This window comes from Prunus mume, linkage group LG6, assembly GCF_029339155.1.
Source record: "Prunus mume cultivar Tortuosa linkage group LG6, ASM2933915v1, whole genome shotgun sequence".
Classification (NCBI taxonomy): domain Eukaryota; kingdom Viridiplantae; phylum Streptophyta; class Magnoliopsida; order Rosales; family Rosaceae; genus Prunus; species Prunus mume.
The window spans coordinates 19,504,917-19,524,789 of NC_142703.1; the positions used below are offsets into that span (position 1 = coordinate 19,504,917).

At 34.9% G+C, this 19,873-nt stretch overlaps 2 protein-coding genes across 3 annotated transcripts; both read right to left on the reverse strand.

The window, feature by feature from the left end:
- Positions 1 to 766: 766 nt before the first annotated feature.
- On the reverse strand, positions 767 to 10,782 carry LOC103335822 (Ankyrin repeat family protein with DHHC zinc finger domain-containing protein). Of its 2 annotated transcripts, none has more exons than XM_008238857.3 (13): positions 10,233 to 10,782; positions 9,813 to 9,953; positions 8,309 to 8,421; positions 7,744 to 7,823; positions 6,642 to 6,805; positions 4,519 to 4,657; positions 4,330 to 4,420; positions 3,903 to 3,960; positions 2,546 to 2,623; positions 2,315 to 2,413; positions 2,133 to 2,211; positions 1,903 to 2,051; positions 767 to 1,161 (listed from the first exon to the last, which is right to left on the reverse strand). In XM_008238857.3, exons 1-13 carry the CDS (start codon positions 10,464 to 10,466, stop codon positions 973 to 975), a joined length of 1,614 nt encoding a protein of 537 aa, XP_008237079.1. In that variant the 5' UTR covers positions 10,467 to 10,782; the 3' UTR covers positions 767 to 972. The 2 variants fall into 2 exon arrangements, with proteins under 2 accessions (XP_008237079.1, XP_008237078.1); XM_008238856.3 differs by having other exon boundaries at positions 4,321 to 4,420.
- Positions 10,783 to 12,054: 1,272 nt separating this feature from the next.
- Positions 12,055 to 13,872, reverse strand: EMB2735 (embryo defective 2735). Its single transcript, XM_008238855.2, is given in 4 exon segments — positions 12,055 to 12,481; positions 13,190 to 13,207; positions 13,210 to 13,348; positions 13,597 to 13,872. Coding segments are annotated over 4 exon segments (489 nt in total). The 5' UTR covers positions 13,735 to 13,872; the 3' UTR covers positions 12,055 to 12,287.
- Between the last annotated feature and the right edge of the window lie 6,001 nt (positions 13,873 to 19,873).

Consider the following 19,873-nt stretch of genomic DNA (forward strand, 5'->3'; position numbering starts at 1 on the left):
ACTAATTTTTTTCTCCAATTTATCCGTCGACGTTTGGTATTTGATGTTTTTTTATATTAATATTTAGATTTGATGTTTGGTATTTGACATCTCTTTTTTTTTTTTTTTTTTTTTTTTTTTTTTTGGTCAAAGAGAGGAAAATTTATTAAATGCGAACAGAACAATTTACATCTTGGGCTAGGAAATTAAACAGCATTCAGGACAAACAAGTTCCCAGCTGTGCCTACCACCAATTCTAGAAACATGGGCTGCCACCAAATGAGCAGCTTGGTTACATTTTCTCGGAGCATGCATAAACTCCACCTTGTGATAATGTTGAGTCAAACACTGGATATCGAATAAAATCCCTTCAATCTCAAAGTCCATGGCGACCTCATGGTTTAGCATGTTAATCAAACTAAGTGAATCTGATTCCACCGCCACCTTATCATACCCACACTCCAAGCATCGAGTCAATGCTTCCTGTACTGCCTCTGCCTCCACCAACGCAGAAACACAACGCATATCCCTAGTGCCTCCCGCCCTAATGAAACAACCTATGCCATCCCGTAACCAACACCCCCACAGCCTGTTTGAGCCACCCATGCACCATCACAATTGAGCTTGACCAAAGCTGGGGGAGGGCTAGTCCAGACAGGACCTGGTACGACACTAGGATCACCATATAGATGTGTATCCAAAAACCGCATTACCTTTTTTCTTTTTTTGTTGAACGTAACAGAAACGTACAGAGAGGCTGCTTCTTGAATTATGAAAAGGAACACAATTACAGAATAAAAAGATTTCATTTCTCTTCCATTTCATTTTTTTTCAATTGTACATATGGCTAACTGAAAATGGAGCATGTACCAGTAAAATGACCAGGGATTTATGTATAAAAATTGGGTAACAAATGGTGGGAAAAAGTACAAGCAGGTACAGATGGAATTTCCAGCATCATCCATGGCCGAAGACACTGGAGAGCACATAATGCTAACTGGTAACCTGCTGCAATGGAGGCCAAGCAATTTCATCATCATCTGTGTGGCCCTGAATGAGAAAATCAGCACAATTCTTCCTGCACCCATGGTTATATGGGTTCCGGAACCGCCCATCTGGACCACGAAGATACCCATAACGAATAGCATTCGCCAATTCATTGGTGGTGATATTTCGAGCTATCTGATTCACAGATATGTAAACTACGTTATCTATATATACTTACTACTTCGAAGGAGTTTAAAAGATGATAATTGTAAATACTTGTATAAATTCACGACTTAGGAAGGGATCAAAAATCAAAACATACCAAAGTCGAGGAACAAGAAAGCAAGGAAAATTAACTTTGAACCTAAAAGAGATGTGGAGCCATATTTTGCATCATCCAATTGATTCATTAATCCATGTCAGCCATTTTCATTTCTCTAGTTAGCATTCACTTACATGATGCTAAAAGGGACACAACTCAAGAACATGTATGGTACCTTCACTTTCCTACAAATTACTTAATACGTAAGCTTGTAATTAAGGCAGTCCAATTCTGCTCCTCTAAACTTACTTGTCCGTTGGTATCCGCTCCCACATTCTTTTCCCATTATTTAGACAGGTTCTTTAATGGCTACTTTTTCCCGCCAATAAACAAACAAAAAAATACCCAATAAAGACGGAAAAAGAGGTAAATATATATATTCTTCCAAATTATAGACCATACGAACTGAATCAGATCCTTGACTGCAACAGCATACTAGTTAATCCATTTAGAGAGGAAAAGGAGTGTATGTTTCCCATCCAAGAAGATGTAATTGGAAAATAAGTGTATACTTCCCATATCAGAAGATGCAACGTTCAATTTTTTTCCAAGGACCACATATTGTCTTCGCTATATTAAGTTAATATATAGGTAGTGAGGATTCCATCAATTACCTGAGTTGCCTGTGCCACCGTCAGAGTTGTAGCAGCAACCAAAATAATAACATCTAAAAACAGAAAAGCAACAACACTAGGATGTTGAACTACCACATGATGAATCCATGTTTCTTCTGTTCTCCATGCTGGCATTGAACTCCAAATCCCTGCATCATGAAAAGACAGCTGTCATCTCGTCACAAATAAAATAAGCATCGCAAAGCTTATAATGTCTGCTACCCACATACTTTGAACTGTAACAGCAGCAGAAATGATCGACGTCAAAGTTCCCATGCAGATAAAAATAAAAAAATCTCGCTTGTTTCTCTGCAAGAAGCATAATGGCGAGGTAGTGAAGCTAATGGGACCTCAAGAATCCATAACAAAGTTACATTGACTTGAACTAAGATAAGAAGTTAGCACTACTTACCTTGCCAACACAATTAGATATCCATGGACAATGATGGTCAAACTGTTCTACACATCGGTTACATGTGGGGCAGTGTTTAGAGCGAACAGGCCTAATTATCTGAAGCAAAAGAATGTGAGAAAATATGATATTAATCAAACATGCAATAATTATATGTACCAGAAAGAAGTATCCAAAAATATTATTATGTTTAGTATCATCTTTGAAAACAATTAGGACATTAAAGTTAACCTTGCAAGTGGGACAAAGTTGAGACCAATTTCCCATCCATACAGAGTTGTTGTTCAAATCAATATTCAACAAATGATCCTGAAAAATGTCAGTACGCTATTAGAAAGTGGAGTTACACTAGCAAGAATCAACAAAACCCCATCTGAAGCTGTGTCCGAAACACTACAGAGAACAATCTCTTTATCATATTGAATATGCAGGTTTCAAAATTTCGTGCATGTAGTGTCTCCGCTATTTTTAATTGCATTATATGGTTCCTTCAATGCCCTATTGCATTAAAGTTATGCCTGAACTATATAATGGCGATTGACTTGTCTGTCTTAATTCCAAAATAACACATCCTTTTGTTCTTAATAAATAAGAATCGAGCTTCGAGTTTGGGGAAGAAGATGAAAGTCTTATGTAATTGCAGAATGATGGCTGTGTGGTAGGAAAGAAATAGAAGGATCTTTGAAATTTTCATGGGAAGGATGTGGAGTTTTATGAGTTCGATTTAAGCGCGGTGGCGCATTCGCTCTGGCTACATAGGACCTCTATTGGTTTCGTTTCTTCCCAGTGTTATTATAGACATTTCTATATTTATGCAGATTGGTGGGCTGCTGTCACTATAGATGCTCTTTTGCTTAGGTACGATAACTATAATTTGATGGTCTCTTTTCCAGTTGACAGTAATATTTAAAAATTTTGCATATTCAAATTGTTTGTATTTTTACAATTCAATAGAAGCATTGTTCCTCAATCAGCAAAGCTTTATCAAATTCGTTGGGTTAATTATGTTTGTTACTCAAATGAGACCTAACCCCACATTTGGTTTAGCAATGGAAAAGAAGGAAAGAACATAATATAAGTAAATTCCCTTGATTTCCACCTTTTGGTTAGTAATGAAGATGAGAAAGATAGGGGAGGGAAATTTGAAGAAAAGGTTCTCTACAAAATATGAGAAATTTGAAGAAAAGGTTGACCGTACTAACAAAAGCTACCAACATTTTATTTTCTTCTGGATACTTTACCTTTCTATTGTTCTTAAAAAATTATGTTTTTTTCTCTCTCCTTGATTTTCTCTGGTTGAAAGTGAACCAAGCATAGAGTAAAATAATGTTGTCATCAGATCATATTCAAACTATCAACCTAATCTAAGTTCCAAAAAGTTTCATACCTACCACCTTTTGTTTTATGGACATCGATGGCTTCAATAAAAAAGATATTATGGTTTTTCTGCTACACAACCTTTTTCCTTGTTGAATTCTGCTACATAACCCTACTTCGGGAAGTTCTTTCATTGAGAACTACTTATAATGAACTTTCTTTCCTATTTGACAGTAGAAATGGTAATAGACTAAACAGAAACATTGCATACCTCTGTGTCTGTATGACCGCTGAATTCCCCTGCTCTTTTTATGTAACCTGGATCTTTACTGCAACCAATTGTGGTAGATTATTGTTTAATGATATCAGAATAAAAGATAGAATGGAAGAACCGCGGTAGACATATAAGGACATGTATCATTAAAGCATAACTTTGCCAGGCTGGTAATCTCACTTGGAAATGTATTAAAGATATTAGGTTCCTCCAAAATAGGATTAGGGGGTTATCTGGTGGTTGGGAAAGAACAACCCTAAGTGCTAAATGACTACCAAATTCTCCAAACCATATGTTCAAGTATCAATGTGAGCTCAAATTTTCTTACTGGCTCAATGACAAAATAACTATTTCGGAAAAGATAAAAACAAAATTTCAATTGGCATTTAATTATGGCTTCTAGAAAAAGGATTACCTACTGCACCTGTAGAACATAATTAGTGAACCCACAGCTAACGAAATAGCAGCCCATCCCCAAAGGCCAACAGCAGCAGTAACCTTTGTCAGATTAGGAGCTAACATGAGTAAGTATGAAGTCAGTAATGAATGATTGGTGAGGGACACAAATCTATCTGCAATCTAAAGGAAAACTGGAACATCATAGCTTAACTACCTGCGAGGACCGAGTTCATAAAGAGAATTGTTTGAAAGATTATTGTACACAACAAGATAGGAGCGAAACCAATATCTGCCATCTTCCCACTGCAAAGTTTGTCTCTCCAACGGTTACTGTGAGCCCGCTGCTGGTTAGCCTGCACAAAATACAAAAATAATTCTTTTTATAAGAAATTCAGTAACAATGGCCACAGGAGAAATAGCCATGAGCATTACCGAAGTACAGAAAAAGCAGAAATCATGGAGCCACTTTTTTTTATAATTATTATAGGGGACAAACTTTCATTGGAAAAATAGAAAGTGTATAGAGCTTTGAACAAGAAACCCAACTAGCTAAAACGGAATAGGCCCTCTACTTGAACCAAAAATATCAACAGAACTGGCAATACCCAATACTGTAAACTATAAAGGAAAACGAACTGCATTCCAATCTGAAATAAATAAAATAAAATAAATTGCAAAAAGGTCTTGTCCCTAAATCCAAGAAAACTAAAGCCCAGAATCGAACCCTTTCCACAAATGGTCAATCTCTTGCCTTATCACATCCTCAAATGTTCTTTTGTTCTTCTGCAATATTTGTGACCATGTAAAGAATGTTTTTTTTTTTCTCTAATTTAAATCAGAAATGAAGTCTTTCTTTACATTACAAGCCTACTATCTTCAGCACCAAGTGGCCACATAATTGTGCAAGATTGAATGTACATATCAACAGAACACCCTAGATGCACTTCTCCACTCCATCTACCTTGCTCTAATTTTTATAGGAAAAAAATGTTCTTGAGTTTTCAGTTTTTATGGACTAAACTGAAAATCCTGAAAGTATCACCATTACCGTATATTACCAACTATCCCTCTACCCTTATCTCCAGTTCTACTAAATTGCAAGGTTTTTTTTTTTTTTTTTTTTTGTGTGAGAGGTGCAACGAAGGTCTGTAAAGAGGAGTTCAAAAATTCTGAAAACTAAACTAACTAGTGCCTGAGGCCTACAAACACCAATCATATCCTCAAAAAGGAAAGACCTAACACTAGGAGTAGGCGCTTGGAAAAGACTTAGACCCAACTCAGCCTTAGAGCCCAAGTCAGCCATCCAGTCAACCACCACATTCCTTTCCCGATAAGTGTGATTATTTTGCAGTCCCAAACTTCATTCATTATCTCTTGGCAACCCAAAATAATTGAGCCAAGAGGCTGAAGGTTATTCACATCATGACAGATGAGATGAACAGCCACAACAGAATCAGCCTCCAAAATTACTTTGCTTAAACCCCACATCCTAGGCCAACTTTAGAGTCTTAGACCACAATATATACCCCATAGCTCAGCATCCAAGACTTGACCATTCCCCATATGTGCTACAAACCCAGCAACCCACTCACTATACCCCCTGCTGCAATGCTTCATTGAGATCCCTTCCTACAGAAATCAGTATTGATTTTAATGAATCCACTGGAAGGGGGTTGCCAAGCTATATTTAAATTAGCCTACTTCACCTGAAACCCTTATGGCCACGTTTGGTGCCTAGGATTGGATTGAAGTGGATAACTCACAAAATTCAAGGTTCAACATACCTTGAATCTAGTGAGTTATCCAATCCTATCCAATCCTAGGCACCATACATGACCGATGATAATTATAAAGTACTTTGTAATCATTCCTATTAAATTAAGTTATCAACTCTTTAAAAATTAAAATACAATTTTCCCATTCAAAGATAAAATGTTAAACTCAATTGAAATAATGTTTTGCACTTCTATTGCACAGGAGAAACCTACACATCACTAGAATTTATATATAAGTACATATGACTCTCTGCAATTGTTCCAGAAACAAGCCTATAATATGAATGGAAATTCAACCTTTGGGGAGGCATGTGCGTATGTTATGGAAAGACCATGAGAACCACTAACCTATTTGTTTACCTTGTGTATGTACCATACATTATACTGAAAAATCCGAACAAAGAAAAGAAAATGTGCATGACAACAATGGAAAAGTCAATGAGAACCCACAACACAACCCCATACTAGCAGAACCTTATATTCACATATCTAATTTTCAAGTCCTGTTTAGATTTGGTTGTGAGAAATCTACCAGGAGTGCTAGATATATAAAGTTACGTACAAGGAAAAGAGCGACACGCTGATGACCTTTATCAGATGCAATCTGAACAGGAGTAAAACCAGCATTGTCTTTCACCGTTAATTCCTGCTTAGTACCGGCATAAACAAGAACAGTGCAAGCCTCTACATTTCCTCTTAAAGCAGCCCAGTGCAAAGGGGTACAACCTAATAGCATAGGATCCTCAAGTCATCAGACCACAAAAAAGACCACCAAAATAACCCCGAAAACAAAAGCACAATTAAAAGAAAAATATCAAACAAAAGACTAAATAAGCAAACAACTAGTTACAAAGAGTCATTGAGAAGTTGCAATTTCATTTTTAACATAAAGCATGATTGGAATTGATGGTTCTCTTGAGGATTGGCAGACAGATTTATTAACCATTGAAAAAGAATTCAGTATAAGGAGTATAGAAACATGGGCTGAAACTTTTTTCAATTAAAAAAGAAAAAACCACAAAGTGAAGGAATGATGTGAGCAAGTGTCACTAGCGAGTGCATGCAGGCATACAGCGTTTTTTCTTCCTGTTAATTTTTTGCTGGCATTTTATTGTACGACAATTTTCTAAGGCTTTGGATTGTATAAGATATTATCTTCGAAAATTGCAGTGATGGTGCTACCCCTTTTATGTTTCTGGTTTTATTATTTTTGTCCGTTCTTTAACTTATTAGGGCTTTGGATTGAATAATAATTATTTACCTGTGCTGATCTTGTTTTCATGTGTTAAATTGGCCAATTGACCTTAGAATCTTCTTTAAAGGGTTATAAAACTATAAATTGGGCTCAGAATTCTTAACCATTGCATATCAGGCCAACATTTAAAATAATAAATGTAATTTGGCTCAGACTTCAAAAAGAAAAGTACAAATTATGGCAATTAGGAACCATCCAAATTCCAATCCAACCAAAACCATATGAGTTGGGTCAAGTTGATAAAATACTATTGACAGGTAACATAGCATTTTTTGGTACCCGCCACTAAACATGCATAACCACTCTCTTTTACATAGGCAGTTTGACACATTACATAAACAGCTACGGTAGAAATTTAATTGTACTATTAAACTAACAAGCACACAATGAATATGCACATTTAGTATACCTTCTTTATCTTGTCTCCCTTGGCTTGCATCTCTAAACAGAAGTAACCTAACTGTATCTGCAAATCCCTTATATGCAGCCCTGGTTGAAAGTATCATAATGATTAATTTTCCTGTAGAGAATCTCACAGCAAAAAATTTCATGTTTCCAGATATGTAAGATTATTGCAAAGAACATCATAATTTGATCAATGACTTCAATTTTGCTAATCATATGTGAAAATTTTGTCACTCTCAGCCGATGATCAAAATAGACCAATCAACATAATTGGAAAAGATAATACAGACCAAAGCCCCACTAGTGTCTATCACAGTGTACATACAAAAAGGTACAGAAAAATTAGCTATTCCCCTTTTCAGTATAAACAATAAAGAACTAGGTCAATCATTTATACACTCCTTACCACATATGCAGAAAACTACTTGAGAATGAACAAATTTAATTCATGAGACTGCAGGTTGATACTGGAGCAATTGAATGATTAAAAGCATGGTTTCAATGTCACAGAATTTCTATGTACACAAAAACCATGTCAATATGCCACAGTTAATAGCCTTTTAGCATACCAATGAAGAGGACTCCTCCCCTCATTATCAGGTGCATCAAAATCAGCATGATACTTTGCAACAATGTGATTCAAGAAAGATGTTTGCCCATATTGAGCAGCAACGTGAGCTGCCTGCAGTAATTCAAACAAGTTATGAAAAAAGAGAACTATCAGCACAATACATATCCATTGCATGCATGATAACATAATAGTGGCTTTATAAAAGAAATCATACTAAATATAGTAATCATCGATAAGGCAAAAATAAGTTCCTACATTTTTTGTTACTAACATAGCCATGAATGTGTATGTCTGTGTATGCATATAACGGAAAATGTTCTTGCTAGGCATTCTGACAACATAAGATGCTTATTGTTGCCGAACTGTGAATCTGGACCATTGATCATCTTCGTTCTAGCCTGACTGTTTGGTCCAGATTCATCGGTAACATAAACTTCTTTTTTCTTTTCCACATTGTCTAGCAAGTAAACATTTCTAGGATGTCTGGCAACACAGTGCCAGTCAACCTGCAGTGCAAAGGCCTGGTTATCCACAATGCTGTTAACAAGAAATTTCTTAGATATGTATATACTTCATAGCAACTTGTGTTGAAGACTGGACTTCATTTTCAGTCGTTTGATCTCATTAATGGCCAATACTTAATTTAACCGAAACTAATGACAAAGACTTATGACCAATGAATAGCCTGCTTCCTTCGTCGCCTACGTAAACCATCCAACCTCTCCACTCTCAATTCTTCATCTCCGTCCAAATACAATGGTGGAATCAAAGTTCTAAAGGTTCATATTGTTTAGTGCTTACAAAATGATCTCAATCTCAATCAACTGAAAGTTAAAAGTCCTCTAAAAGAAAATAGCATCAATAAACATAAACCTGAACTGAATAAATTAAAAAATTAATAAGACATGCATTTCCCACAAACACGTGTAGAAGAGTAGGACAAACTATTGGGAACTACTTTAAGTCAGAAGAGTAAAGCGCAGGACATAGGGAACCAAAATAGATATCACAGGATGAGCATCGTTCAGGGAATTTCCTTTTCAGCCTCATCCTAAATTCTCTCCTCTGCTCTTCAACATCAAGCTTCTTTAATTTCTTTTGCAAAAATCAAAGGCAGTGGCTGGTGATATGACCATTTAGAACTCCAAGAAGTCACAGAGGACCATAATTTGGAGATTCTTCTGAGGTAGAGAGAGATGTATCATTTCAGATGAACAGAAGATATGGTTGTGGAGGATTTGGTGCAAATAATTGTTGGGTAGTCCCAGTTTATTTGGGCGGAAGTCAAGAAGTAAGAACTGAGATTGGAGAGGTGGTGTAGTGTTGAGAAGTGAGGAAGAAGCAGGTTTATATCCACGGAATGTGGGTCTCTCTCATTATTTTTACAACAACAACAAAAATTCATTATCCTTGCATAATCAAATACCAGGTTTATCTTATTCGAAATGGCCAATACTCAACCAAAAGGGCATTTGAAAAGAGAAAGTAAACGAGAAAATTACCCGGTATCCATTTACATCAGCAGCCTCAACCCTAGCTCCATTCTGCAAGAGCACATCCGCCGCCGCAATTGCACCCTGCACAGCTGCCCAGTGCAACGCTGTCTGTTGTATATTCTCAGTCGCATTGACATCGCCACCATGCTTTGACAACATCAATAAAAAATATGTTCATCCAAGTCAAACCGACAGCGCTACACAATGCAGCAATCCCATACCAAACGTACAACAAACAAGCTCAGCCAGCTCTTATACCAAACATAATCCCAGAATTTACCCCAAAACAACAAAAATTCAACATTTTCACACAAACCCACTGCATAACTCAATCTTTCCTAACAAACCCACCACAGAATTCAACTTCTTTTACAAAACCAAAACAGAAAAACAAGCAAATTCACAGAAATAGAAACGCATAAATACCTCAATTATGTACTGAGCTATATCGGGGAAGTTATTAAGAGCAGCCCAATGGAGGGCGTAGTAGCCATGGACGTCAGGGTTGGAGAGAGAGGCACCGTCTTGTTCGACAAACTTTCTCAGTTTCTGAAAATCGCCATAAGCAGAAGCGGAGAAGACGTCGACCACCGGCACCTCGGTAGGGTTTTTCTGGGTTTTGGAGTCCGATGACACCACCTCTATCTCTGAAGAAGCCATTTCTTGAGAGCTAACCGCATAAGGGAGAGTAATCTGTATGGGGGATCGAGAATTTGAGATTACACAGTTTCCAAGTGAATTGGGCACGGTTTATTGCTTAATTTGGTGTTTGCGAATTGAGCTTTCTCTGCCTCTCTAGAAATGGTGTTAAAAAATTAACTGTGTATTTTGATGTTACGTGTGTATTTGGAAATGGTGAAATTGATGGTGATGGTTTCGTTGCATCATGCATCAGCATGAATCGTGGCGAATATATTAAAGATAATTGAAGGTTTTAGGGTTTTATTACTTTACCAATATTGGAACGTAGTAGTAGACGTGGGTTAGGTTAGGCCAGTTCGCCAGGCCAATAAGCCCGCATTTTTTACCAAAGTTCGAATTCTGCTATAGGTAAATTAGATTAATAGGGAGTAATTTAGACAATCACTTACAAATACATATATATATATATATATATAATAAAGCAAAAGGTAGAGTGAAACATTCAAAATACCAAAAAATGCTCTTGCTTAATTCAAACATTAAGAATTAAAATTATTAATTAAATGAGGATAATATGGTAACTTCATATTTTTTATATTAAAAAATTAAAATTAAAAACAAAATTAGATAATATGTCCTATTTTTATGGAACATAACTACCCATGTTATCTTTTCTTAATTCTAAAAATAAAAATATAAAATACAAAAATTAGAGTATTTTTGTTTATCACTTTTAATCCAAGCTGTACCATTATCATCTTTCTCAATATTTAACACGTGTGCATGAACATAACTAGAGTTCCATAAATATAAAGAAAAAAAAAAGGTAAAAAAACAATCTTGTTAAGCTGATTTTTTTTTTTAAAGGAAAAGGTAATATATAACTTTTGTAGAATAGTTCTAAATTCTAATAGCCATGTGCTTGTGGTATTTCTTTTGAATTTTGTTCATAACATTTTTTTTTTTTACAGATGTTACGATAATTTGTAACAAATGTCTCCCTCCTCGCCCAAAATTCTTACTCTTCTCTCTTGAATCCAAAATTCCCTAACCCAAGTGGTGGTGGCTATAAAAGTTGTTTTAATTAATATTGGGAAGTTATATTTTCATTAGAAAAAAGTTTTCATTAAAAACCAAACCAAGCCGGCCGGTTCAGTCCGATTCAGTTGGTGTTGACAGTTCATCTGTTTTTATGCCCACCCTCTCATTTCAGTTCATCCGTTTTCATGCCCACCACTTCTATATTTTGTGCATTCTGCACCAAGGTAAACGTAAGTTGCATACAATAAAGCTTGCTCTGCTGTGTGGTACTCCCAGGACGAAAGCCAGCAAAACACCAAAAGACCAACAATAAGAAATATGAAGAGGAAAATGAATCAAGGGCTGTTGTTTGTGTTCTTTAACATACTACTTGCTACAGAAACTGAAACTGGCAGTACCAAACAGGCGGAGAGCATCTTGTGTAGGGATGGCCAATGCGGCAACCGCACTCAAGAATTTCTCCATCAGCGAGCTCTGTGGGATACTTCTGCCAACAATCAGGATTTTCTACAGCTAGAGGCATGTCAACATGGCTTCTATCACATGTTAAGAGAAATGGAACATGTAAGTACAAAACTCTGAAAAACTAGATAATGTTTGGTGTGTCCAAAAGAGAAATATACTACAAATTTCCATTATATTCACATTTCTTGAACACTCAAATGAATTATCACGGCAGATGTTCTTAAAACTGAGCTAAAACTAAAGCTCGACAACTTGTGTCTATAGGTGCAGCAATAACTTGCCTCAGTAGCTGTGCAGGAGGAAACCTAAGTATGCTGCCTCTTACAGAAGATGTTAAGTAGATTTATCAGGCTTATCACTTTCCTGTTCAGATTTAGAATCTTCCTTTTTCTCCATAACCTGCTGGATTCCTTCTTGGTACCCATGTATAAAACTTTGAAGAGCATCTTTATATGCAGAAGCTCTTGTCATGTAGACACGCTGTAGAGCTGGCTTTAATGTCTCCATTCCTCCTCTAGCAGCCACAGCTATCAGTTTTTATTTCCAGACAAAAACATTAAACAGAATCAGATTTCAAACCCATTGAACTGTAAAACTCAAAGATTTCAAATACAGTGAGAAAACCCTATTTGCGAAAACAACCCAAAAATAAAAAATAAAAAAGTTGTTTTTATCACAATGGATTTGTTTGCACCATCATAACCCGAATTTTAAAACGGAAGTTTAGAGACACAGGCAATAGACAGTATACAGTAAATCCAGATACAAAACCAGCCAGAAAGAACTGCCTTATAACACAAGTATTTGCTTTATATCTTCCATCCTTACAATATTTGTTGCTCAAACTGGTTTACTTCATCATCCTTGCGTTATCTCAAAAAGATTAACCACTTTCAATCATGATGAAGCAAGTATAATGTTTCGAAGTTGTTTGGATTTACAAACCACTTTAAAAGTAACTTTCTAACCTACTGAGTTCAAGTACTTACAGCAGATTTGGTGCATATAAAATATTTGAATGGATTTAATTATTATTGTTTATGCCAGTTTGCGTATAAATATAACATGACACTAAATGTGACTCAAATCAGCAAACCAAAAGCAAAGATCTCTTACGCATCTACAGTCATCTTCATAGTCATATGTATGCATACACCATGTAAAACAACTACGCTTTTGATTAAGTTATAATTATGACATTGATTGATATGGTAGCATAATGTTGACATTACTACCAAGATCCTCTAATGTTGAGGTTCTTTCTCTTTAGCCGGGCCCTGTGGTCTACCAGGTTTATCTTCACCCTCTTCATCCTTAAAATCATTAGGTCGCAGTTCAGGACCAATTTCCCGAACCCAGCTGGCAGCATACAGCCTAGAAGCCTCCTTCAACACCTGACAGCCAATACAAGAAATTGTCACACACAACCCACATTTTTAAAATGAAACTCTATCTTGCTCAAATAGCACTATTTATCAGTACTGCTTTTGCCAAGAAATCCAGAGTACGCGGGGAATCAAATCAAGCTTTACTTATTATTACTTCAAAATAATCATGAATTAGATAAATAAATCAATTGGGTATGAATTTGATCAACTGCAAAGCCCACAACTTGTGTAATGAGAACCAAAGAAAGGCGTACCAAGAACCACTCATTCCATGTGAGCTTGCGGCGCTTCTTGATATGAGGAGGGTCTGGCAGCGAAGATGGAAATGCAATCTCTTTCAGATCATAGCGAACGTAATCGTACAGCTTCCTACACACCACCCTCACCTTCATTTCTATGACGCCGCCAAATTCTCACTTTGTACCCAATCTTCTAGCCTTCCAGTGACTTCCATATAGAGAGAGGCTTAAAGAAGAATTTCGAAGAAGAAGAAAGAGGTCAGAGAGCTGATGGAGTGAAGCGGCTGCGAATTGGGTGAAGATGAAGAGGTATCCATAGGTCCATGGGTTCATGGGTAGGTGGGCTGAACTAGCCCAACCCAAACGTAACAGAAAAAAAAAGATAGTAAAAGCCTCAAACAAAGCATTTCTCAAAACCAATACGCAAAAGCACAACGTGATAAATTTTTCTTCGTTTTTTTAACACTGGCTACATTTTGGGGGGTGGGTTTTTTTGGAGGTTTTATTACTCTGCACCATTGGGCGGATCTATTATACATTGTCTTAAGAAAACTAAGTAAATATAAAAATAATTTTCATTTCAACATTTAAGTAAATGTTTTTGTCTTTTACTTTATTTATTTTTATATTACTTCATTTACTTAAGTTTACAATGTAAATAAGGAAGTACCCCAATTTGGATTCAAATAAAAATACTAGAAAATCAAATTCCCACCAAATAAAAATATGAAAATTCGGTTTTAGTGCAAAATACGATTTAGGCTAAAAATGATGGCTCATTAAGTCAATATATACTTCATACTAAAATCCCATAAAATCAAGTTTTCTTATTTGATGTATAAGGAATAAAAGCCGCCAAAAATTATCTTGAGAAAATGATTATTCCGAAAAACCATTTTCATACTTAGTCAATATTGCATCTCCGCTAAAAAAATTTTGGGTCCGCCAGTGAAGAACTTCCTATTTGAGTTTGGTGGCTCTCTACACAGTGAGGAGAAGAGAAAATTGATAGTTCTCCATTTCTTCATATTCTCTCTCCCTAGGCCCACAACCCTCTCTCACGTCTTCACTAAAACACCTAAAATGGGGGTTGAAATTATAAAAAACCATAATACCCAAAACACTTTATAAACACATCCAAAACTCATCATTACACACACTCTTATAAACACACCCAAAAAATATACAATTGTTGATTTTGGGGTTGATTTTGGGTGTGTTTCTATGTTTAAATAGTGTTTGGGTTTTTTTATAAATACATGTCTAGGATTGGGTTTATTTATAAATTTTTATTTTTATTTTTTAATGAACTTTTAATTTTTATTACTCAAATATTTAAATTTTTTGAAATAATAAAATATTAGAGATTAGCCAAAATAGAGAACATTGCTTGATGAAATATATTTTTTAAGTAGTTTACTATAATAGCTTTTTAACCATTTTAGCTAAAATTTGGCTAAAATTTAGAGACTCTCCTGAAGATACTCTATCACCATGCTGAGTTTTTTTCTTTCCTTTTTTTTCTTTCTTATAGTTAGTATATAGGTTTTAAGGATTAGCCTAGCCCAAAATCTCACAAAACATAATCTAGTCTACCTCATTTTAAAATCTTAGGTTCATTCCTAGATTAATAAAAATTATAATTTTAAAAATAGAAATTTTGAATTAAGTTATAATTTGGGGTATTATGGTAATAAAATAGTAGTGAAATATTTTAGGTCAAATTGTAGTGGTCAAACCTTTGGCCACAGGGCTGTTCTAAGTTGGCCTTTATGAAATAAATATCAATCCTCCAGTTGTGGTAGAGCCAGCTACTAATTTCAGTCAAATCAAAATTAAAATTTTCATCCAAGACTATCTCTTTTTTTTTTTTTTTGGCAAAAGTTGGAAGAGGTGGGGGAAAATTCACACACTAGACACTACTATGGGGGTCCAGCACTGCTTGGGAGCACACCAAAGGTCTGGCACGATCCAAGTAACAACTCATCGTCATCCAAATCCCATCTAAAAGTGCATGTAAATCTCACATGCACGGTAAAAATCTATAAGTGTTTTTTTTTTTTGCCAAGCAAAAATCTTTAAGTTAACCTTGTAAAATATTTTACCCTTTGATAAATTCAAGGAGCTGATTTTCCCACTCCCCCTTTCTTCACTTACACTCCCTTTTGCTTTTTAATATTTTTTAATCAATCTTTTTCTTTTTTGTTCTTTTTCTTTCCTATTCTACATTAATTTCTTTTTACTTTAATTTTATATTATTTCTTTGGCTCAAATGTCAAAATGGTCCCTGTGTTTTATAATGTTGATCAGTTTAGTTCATGTGTTTTTAATTTGACCAATTTGATCCATGTGTTTAAGACCGTTAGTCAATTTAGTATGTTTCGTGAAAATTGCCGCTAAATGAACATGATAATCTTTTTTCATTTTATTTTGAAATCCTATAAAGCTTTTTGAAGTTAATAAAAAGTTGAATTAATGTAAAAATACATTAAAAATTTAATTAAACTAATATATATCATTAGAAAAAAGAAAAAGAAAAGAAGGGCGTAGTCTAGTCGAGAAGGGGAGGAGCTGCTCATCAGGTGGAGAAAGTGGGAAGGACCATTGCGGAGTGGTAAGGTTGTAGGGGCTTTTATTATATATATTAGAGGTGGGTGGATTGGAGTTCGGGAGGTAAGTGTGGATTAGAGAGTTGGGGCCTTTGGGTGTTGGTGGGGAAAGTGGATGAGGATAGAGATTGAGAAGGTTGTTGGGTTGTTCCCAATTCTATAATTGTTGTGCAGCTCCTCCCCTCCCCGCCTATGCCTTCTTTTCTTTTTTCTAATGTTTAATTCAACATTTGATTAATTTTATAAAGCATAATAGGTTTTCTAATATATATATATATATATACACATATATATATAATATGGGCTGAAAAAGTGCAAATAGTGTAATAAAAATTAAGTCCAAAGAAAAAGAATTTAAAAAATGCCAAGTAAAAATTAGAAAATAAGATAAAATAGGAAAGAGAAAAAAAAATAAAATTATTTAAAAATTATTTAAAAAGAGAAAGGATAGCAAGAGAGTTGGGAAAATGCTTTTCTTTATTGTCACCTTCGTCTTATGCACAGGTCTGTTTAATACATACAAGCTTAGCAAGGCAACACTCTCCCATCTATTGGGCTGTCGGGGAAGCAATTTTAGCCTCTATTTCTATTTTTTATCCATTTTTTTCTGTTTATGTTTTTATTTATCTTTTAGCTTGGTTAAAAACATCATTTTTCTCACTTGTTCATTTTCCCTTCTGTAAAATTTAGAGCTAAAATAAAAACTTTGTTTTCATTTTATGGTACAGTGTTTATGCTAAAATAAAAACTTTGCTTCATCAAGCAAATCAAATTGGCCATTTTCCTAAATTATCATCTTTAAATTAAGGATTTTACCTTAATTACAAGCTAAATTAAATTAAATCATAAATCAATCCTATAATAAAGGCTTACTCGTCCAAGTCTTGGGTCCCACATAAAGTACATGTGGCACATGATTCATTGAGAAAAAGGTGGACACATGTCTGCACATTAAACAAATCAAATTATGTGCCCAAACAGGAATAAATTAGGGAGTTTCACTAAAACACCCAAAATGGAGGTTGAAATTATAAAAAAACCCAATACCCAAAACACTTTATAAACACACCCAAAACTCATCATTACACACACTTAAAACCCATTTATAAACACACCCAAAACTCATCATTACACACACTTAAAACCCATTTATAAACACACTCAAAAAGTTGACTTTGATGTTGATTTTGGGTGTGTTTCTATATTTAAATAGTGCTTGAGTTTTTTTTATAAATACATGTCTAGAATTGGGTTTATTTATAAATTTGTAAATAAATTATCCTTCATTAGTTGTTTTCCTAAATTACCAGTTAATTTTCTTAAATTAAGGATTTTGACTTAATTATGAGCTAAATTAAATTACATCATAAATCAAATGCATATATCAAGGTTTACTCATCCAAGTCTTGGGTCCCACATGAAGTACACATGACTTACCAAGGCAAAGATGTACACTAAAAATTGTACAATTGAAATAGTCTCGAAGAGATCTTTAAAAAGAGACCAATTTGGAATATATTTGAAGAAAAAAAAAAATTAAATGATGTATTTTTTTAGAGATTTTCTATTTAAACCCCACACTTCTCTTAATTCACCCTATGTTCTAAGTTCACTCCAACTTTTAATTTAAATTTTCACAATTTCTAAGAAAACCCCACTATCTTCCCAAACTACCCTTAAATACACCCCAAACTGAAAAAATAAGAAATAAAAGAAATTTTTTATTTAAACCCCACAAACTACCGTTAGAGAGAGGAATTACGTTCTGCGCATGAGAACTTTTGTAATGCCTTCAAGAAAGTGTATTAACCCAATACACAATAATAAAGAGATCCTTCATCACTCACATAATGCAATTTCAGAAGAAAGGTAAGTTTGTACTTATTAATTGGGTTTCAAGAGACGCTTTTTGTGTGGGATAGTGCTACGTGTTAGAAACTATGCCAACTTCCCTACTTTATATCCTATTTGTATATACATTTTTGTTGATCAGAATGTGCATGGTATACAATCAGAATGGACTTCCTTCCGTTTGTTAGGTGGACAGCAAACTTCTGTTCCATTGACTCTTTGTATGATATAGACCTCATATCAGGCACTGTATCAGTAATTTTGGACAATTCAAAAATGTGGTATCGAGTGGTGGCAACAAGTATGAAGTTGGGAGGTAGAGGAGCTGCCCATGTGGAAGGAGGAAATCGTGTTGATCTCAGGGAGAACAGTAATCTGGCAATACGATGTAGAGGAGTTTATATTTTCTAAAACTTAATATAAGAGTGGTGGGGTGTGTGGGGGTGTGTGTCTATGTACTAGGGTTAAGTATTAAGTTGGATGACCCTTTTTGTCTTTTTACACAATAATAAAACTTACAGCTTAATGATTTAAGTATTCGGGTGAACAAAGAGAAGTACGGGGTTTAAATAGAAAATCTTTTTTTTTATTACATTGAACTATTGAACAACCATTGCGGATGCTCTTAATGGCATAATGCATTAGTTGATGTATTTTTTGTATTTTTTTTATTGGCATGTGGGTGCTATTGTTAGCCTATTGCAATTCAATAGAGGGTCACATAGCACCCTCTATTGCAAATGCATTTATTGCAATGAACTAAATCACACAATTGCATGTGAGATTTTATTGTTTTAGTTCAATTTCATGCAATAAAATTGCATTGATCCTAACCATTGCAGATGCTCTAATTAATCTAGTATAGGTAAAAATGAGCATATAAATTAAAAGTATTGAATTCATGTTTTCCAGGTTTCCAAGGTGTTGCTGCTCAAGGATGTTGTGGTGCACATTTTATTAGAAAATGCAATCCTGGTAAACCAAGCGAAGAAGCCTGCAATCGAGGTTGCATAATTCGTTGGGGAGCACTTGATTCTTGCATCTTTAAGAAAACCGATGGTGTCTACTTGCCTTATTGTTATTGGAAGTGTGATGAATCAACTGCACTTCCAAGTGAACAAAATTGAAGGCCCTATTTCTCCCAACGGATAAATACCATTTCAATGCAAATATTTATAAAGGTATTTTAGATTTGTAATTTAATAATACAAAACGTCGAGAAAATATTTGGGATCAAAGTATCGAATTGCTTGTATCAATATGACCCAATTTGACATGTTTATGCTTGTTGTTTTTGTTTTTGTTTTTCATTTTTTACGCGAGCAATATTGAGAGGTGAGGAATTTGAATACGGGATCTCGGATGTATGCATAACTACTCAAGCAGAAAGTTTACTAACATACCGCTCGAGCATATCTTTAGACAGAGAAATAGTGACAAAATTCTCACGATCCACATAACCCAACAAATTATCTTTCAAAAACAATATGTTATAACTGATAACCATTGCCAACTCTCCACTTTAATCCTTTAGAAAGAAAATGAGACCCGAACAAGATGATAAGCTAAAGTAAGAAACTTCCCATTATTGGGCCTAGATTATGTAATTGATTGTAATTGATGTACATTTATATAGAGGTTACACCATATTTTGTGATTGATTTTATATTCATTATAAGGTCACACCATTGTTTGTATATTCATTATAGGGGTTACTCCATTGTCCCTTGCAATTATATATATGGAATAAAGTTGTGATGGCTGTGTAAGTTTGACAACATCCTTTCTATTCTCTCTGTGTATTTCCTTTCATGGTATACATAGCCTTTTGT

Coding starts and splice junctions, on each gene's coding strand:
- LOC103335822 (XM_008238856.3), bottom strand. CDS start 10,466: ATGGCTTCTTCAGAGATAGAGGTGGTGTCATCGGACTCCAAAACCCAG. Junction 3,961..4,320: donor ATGTTCTACAGGTGCAGTAG/GTAATCCTTTTT, acceptor AATTGGTTGCAG/TAAAGATCCAGGTTACATAA. Junction 2,212..2,314: donor TATCTAATTGTGTTGGCAAG/GTAAGTAGTGCT, acceptor TGCTTCTTGCAG/AGAAACAAGCGAGATTTTTT.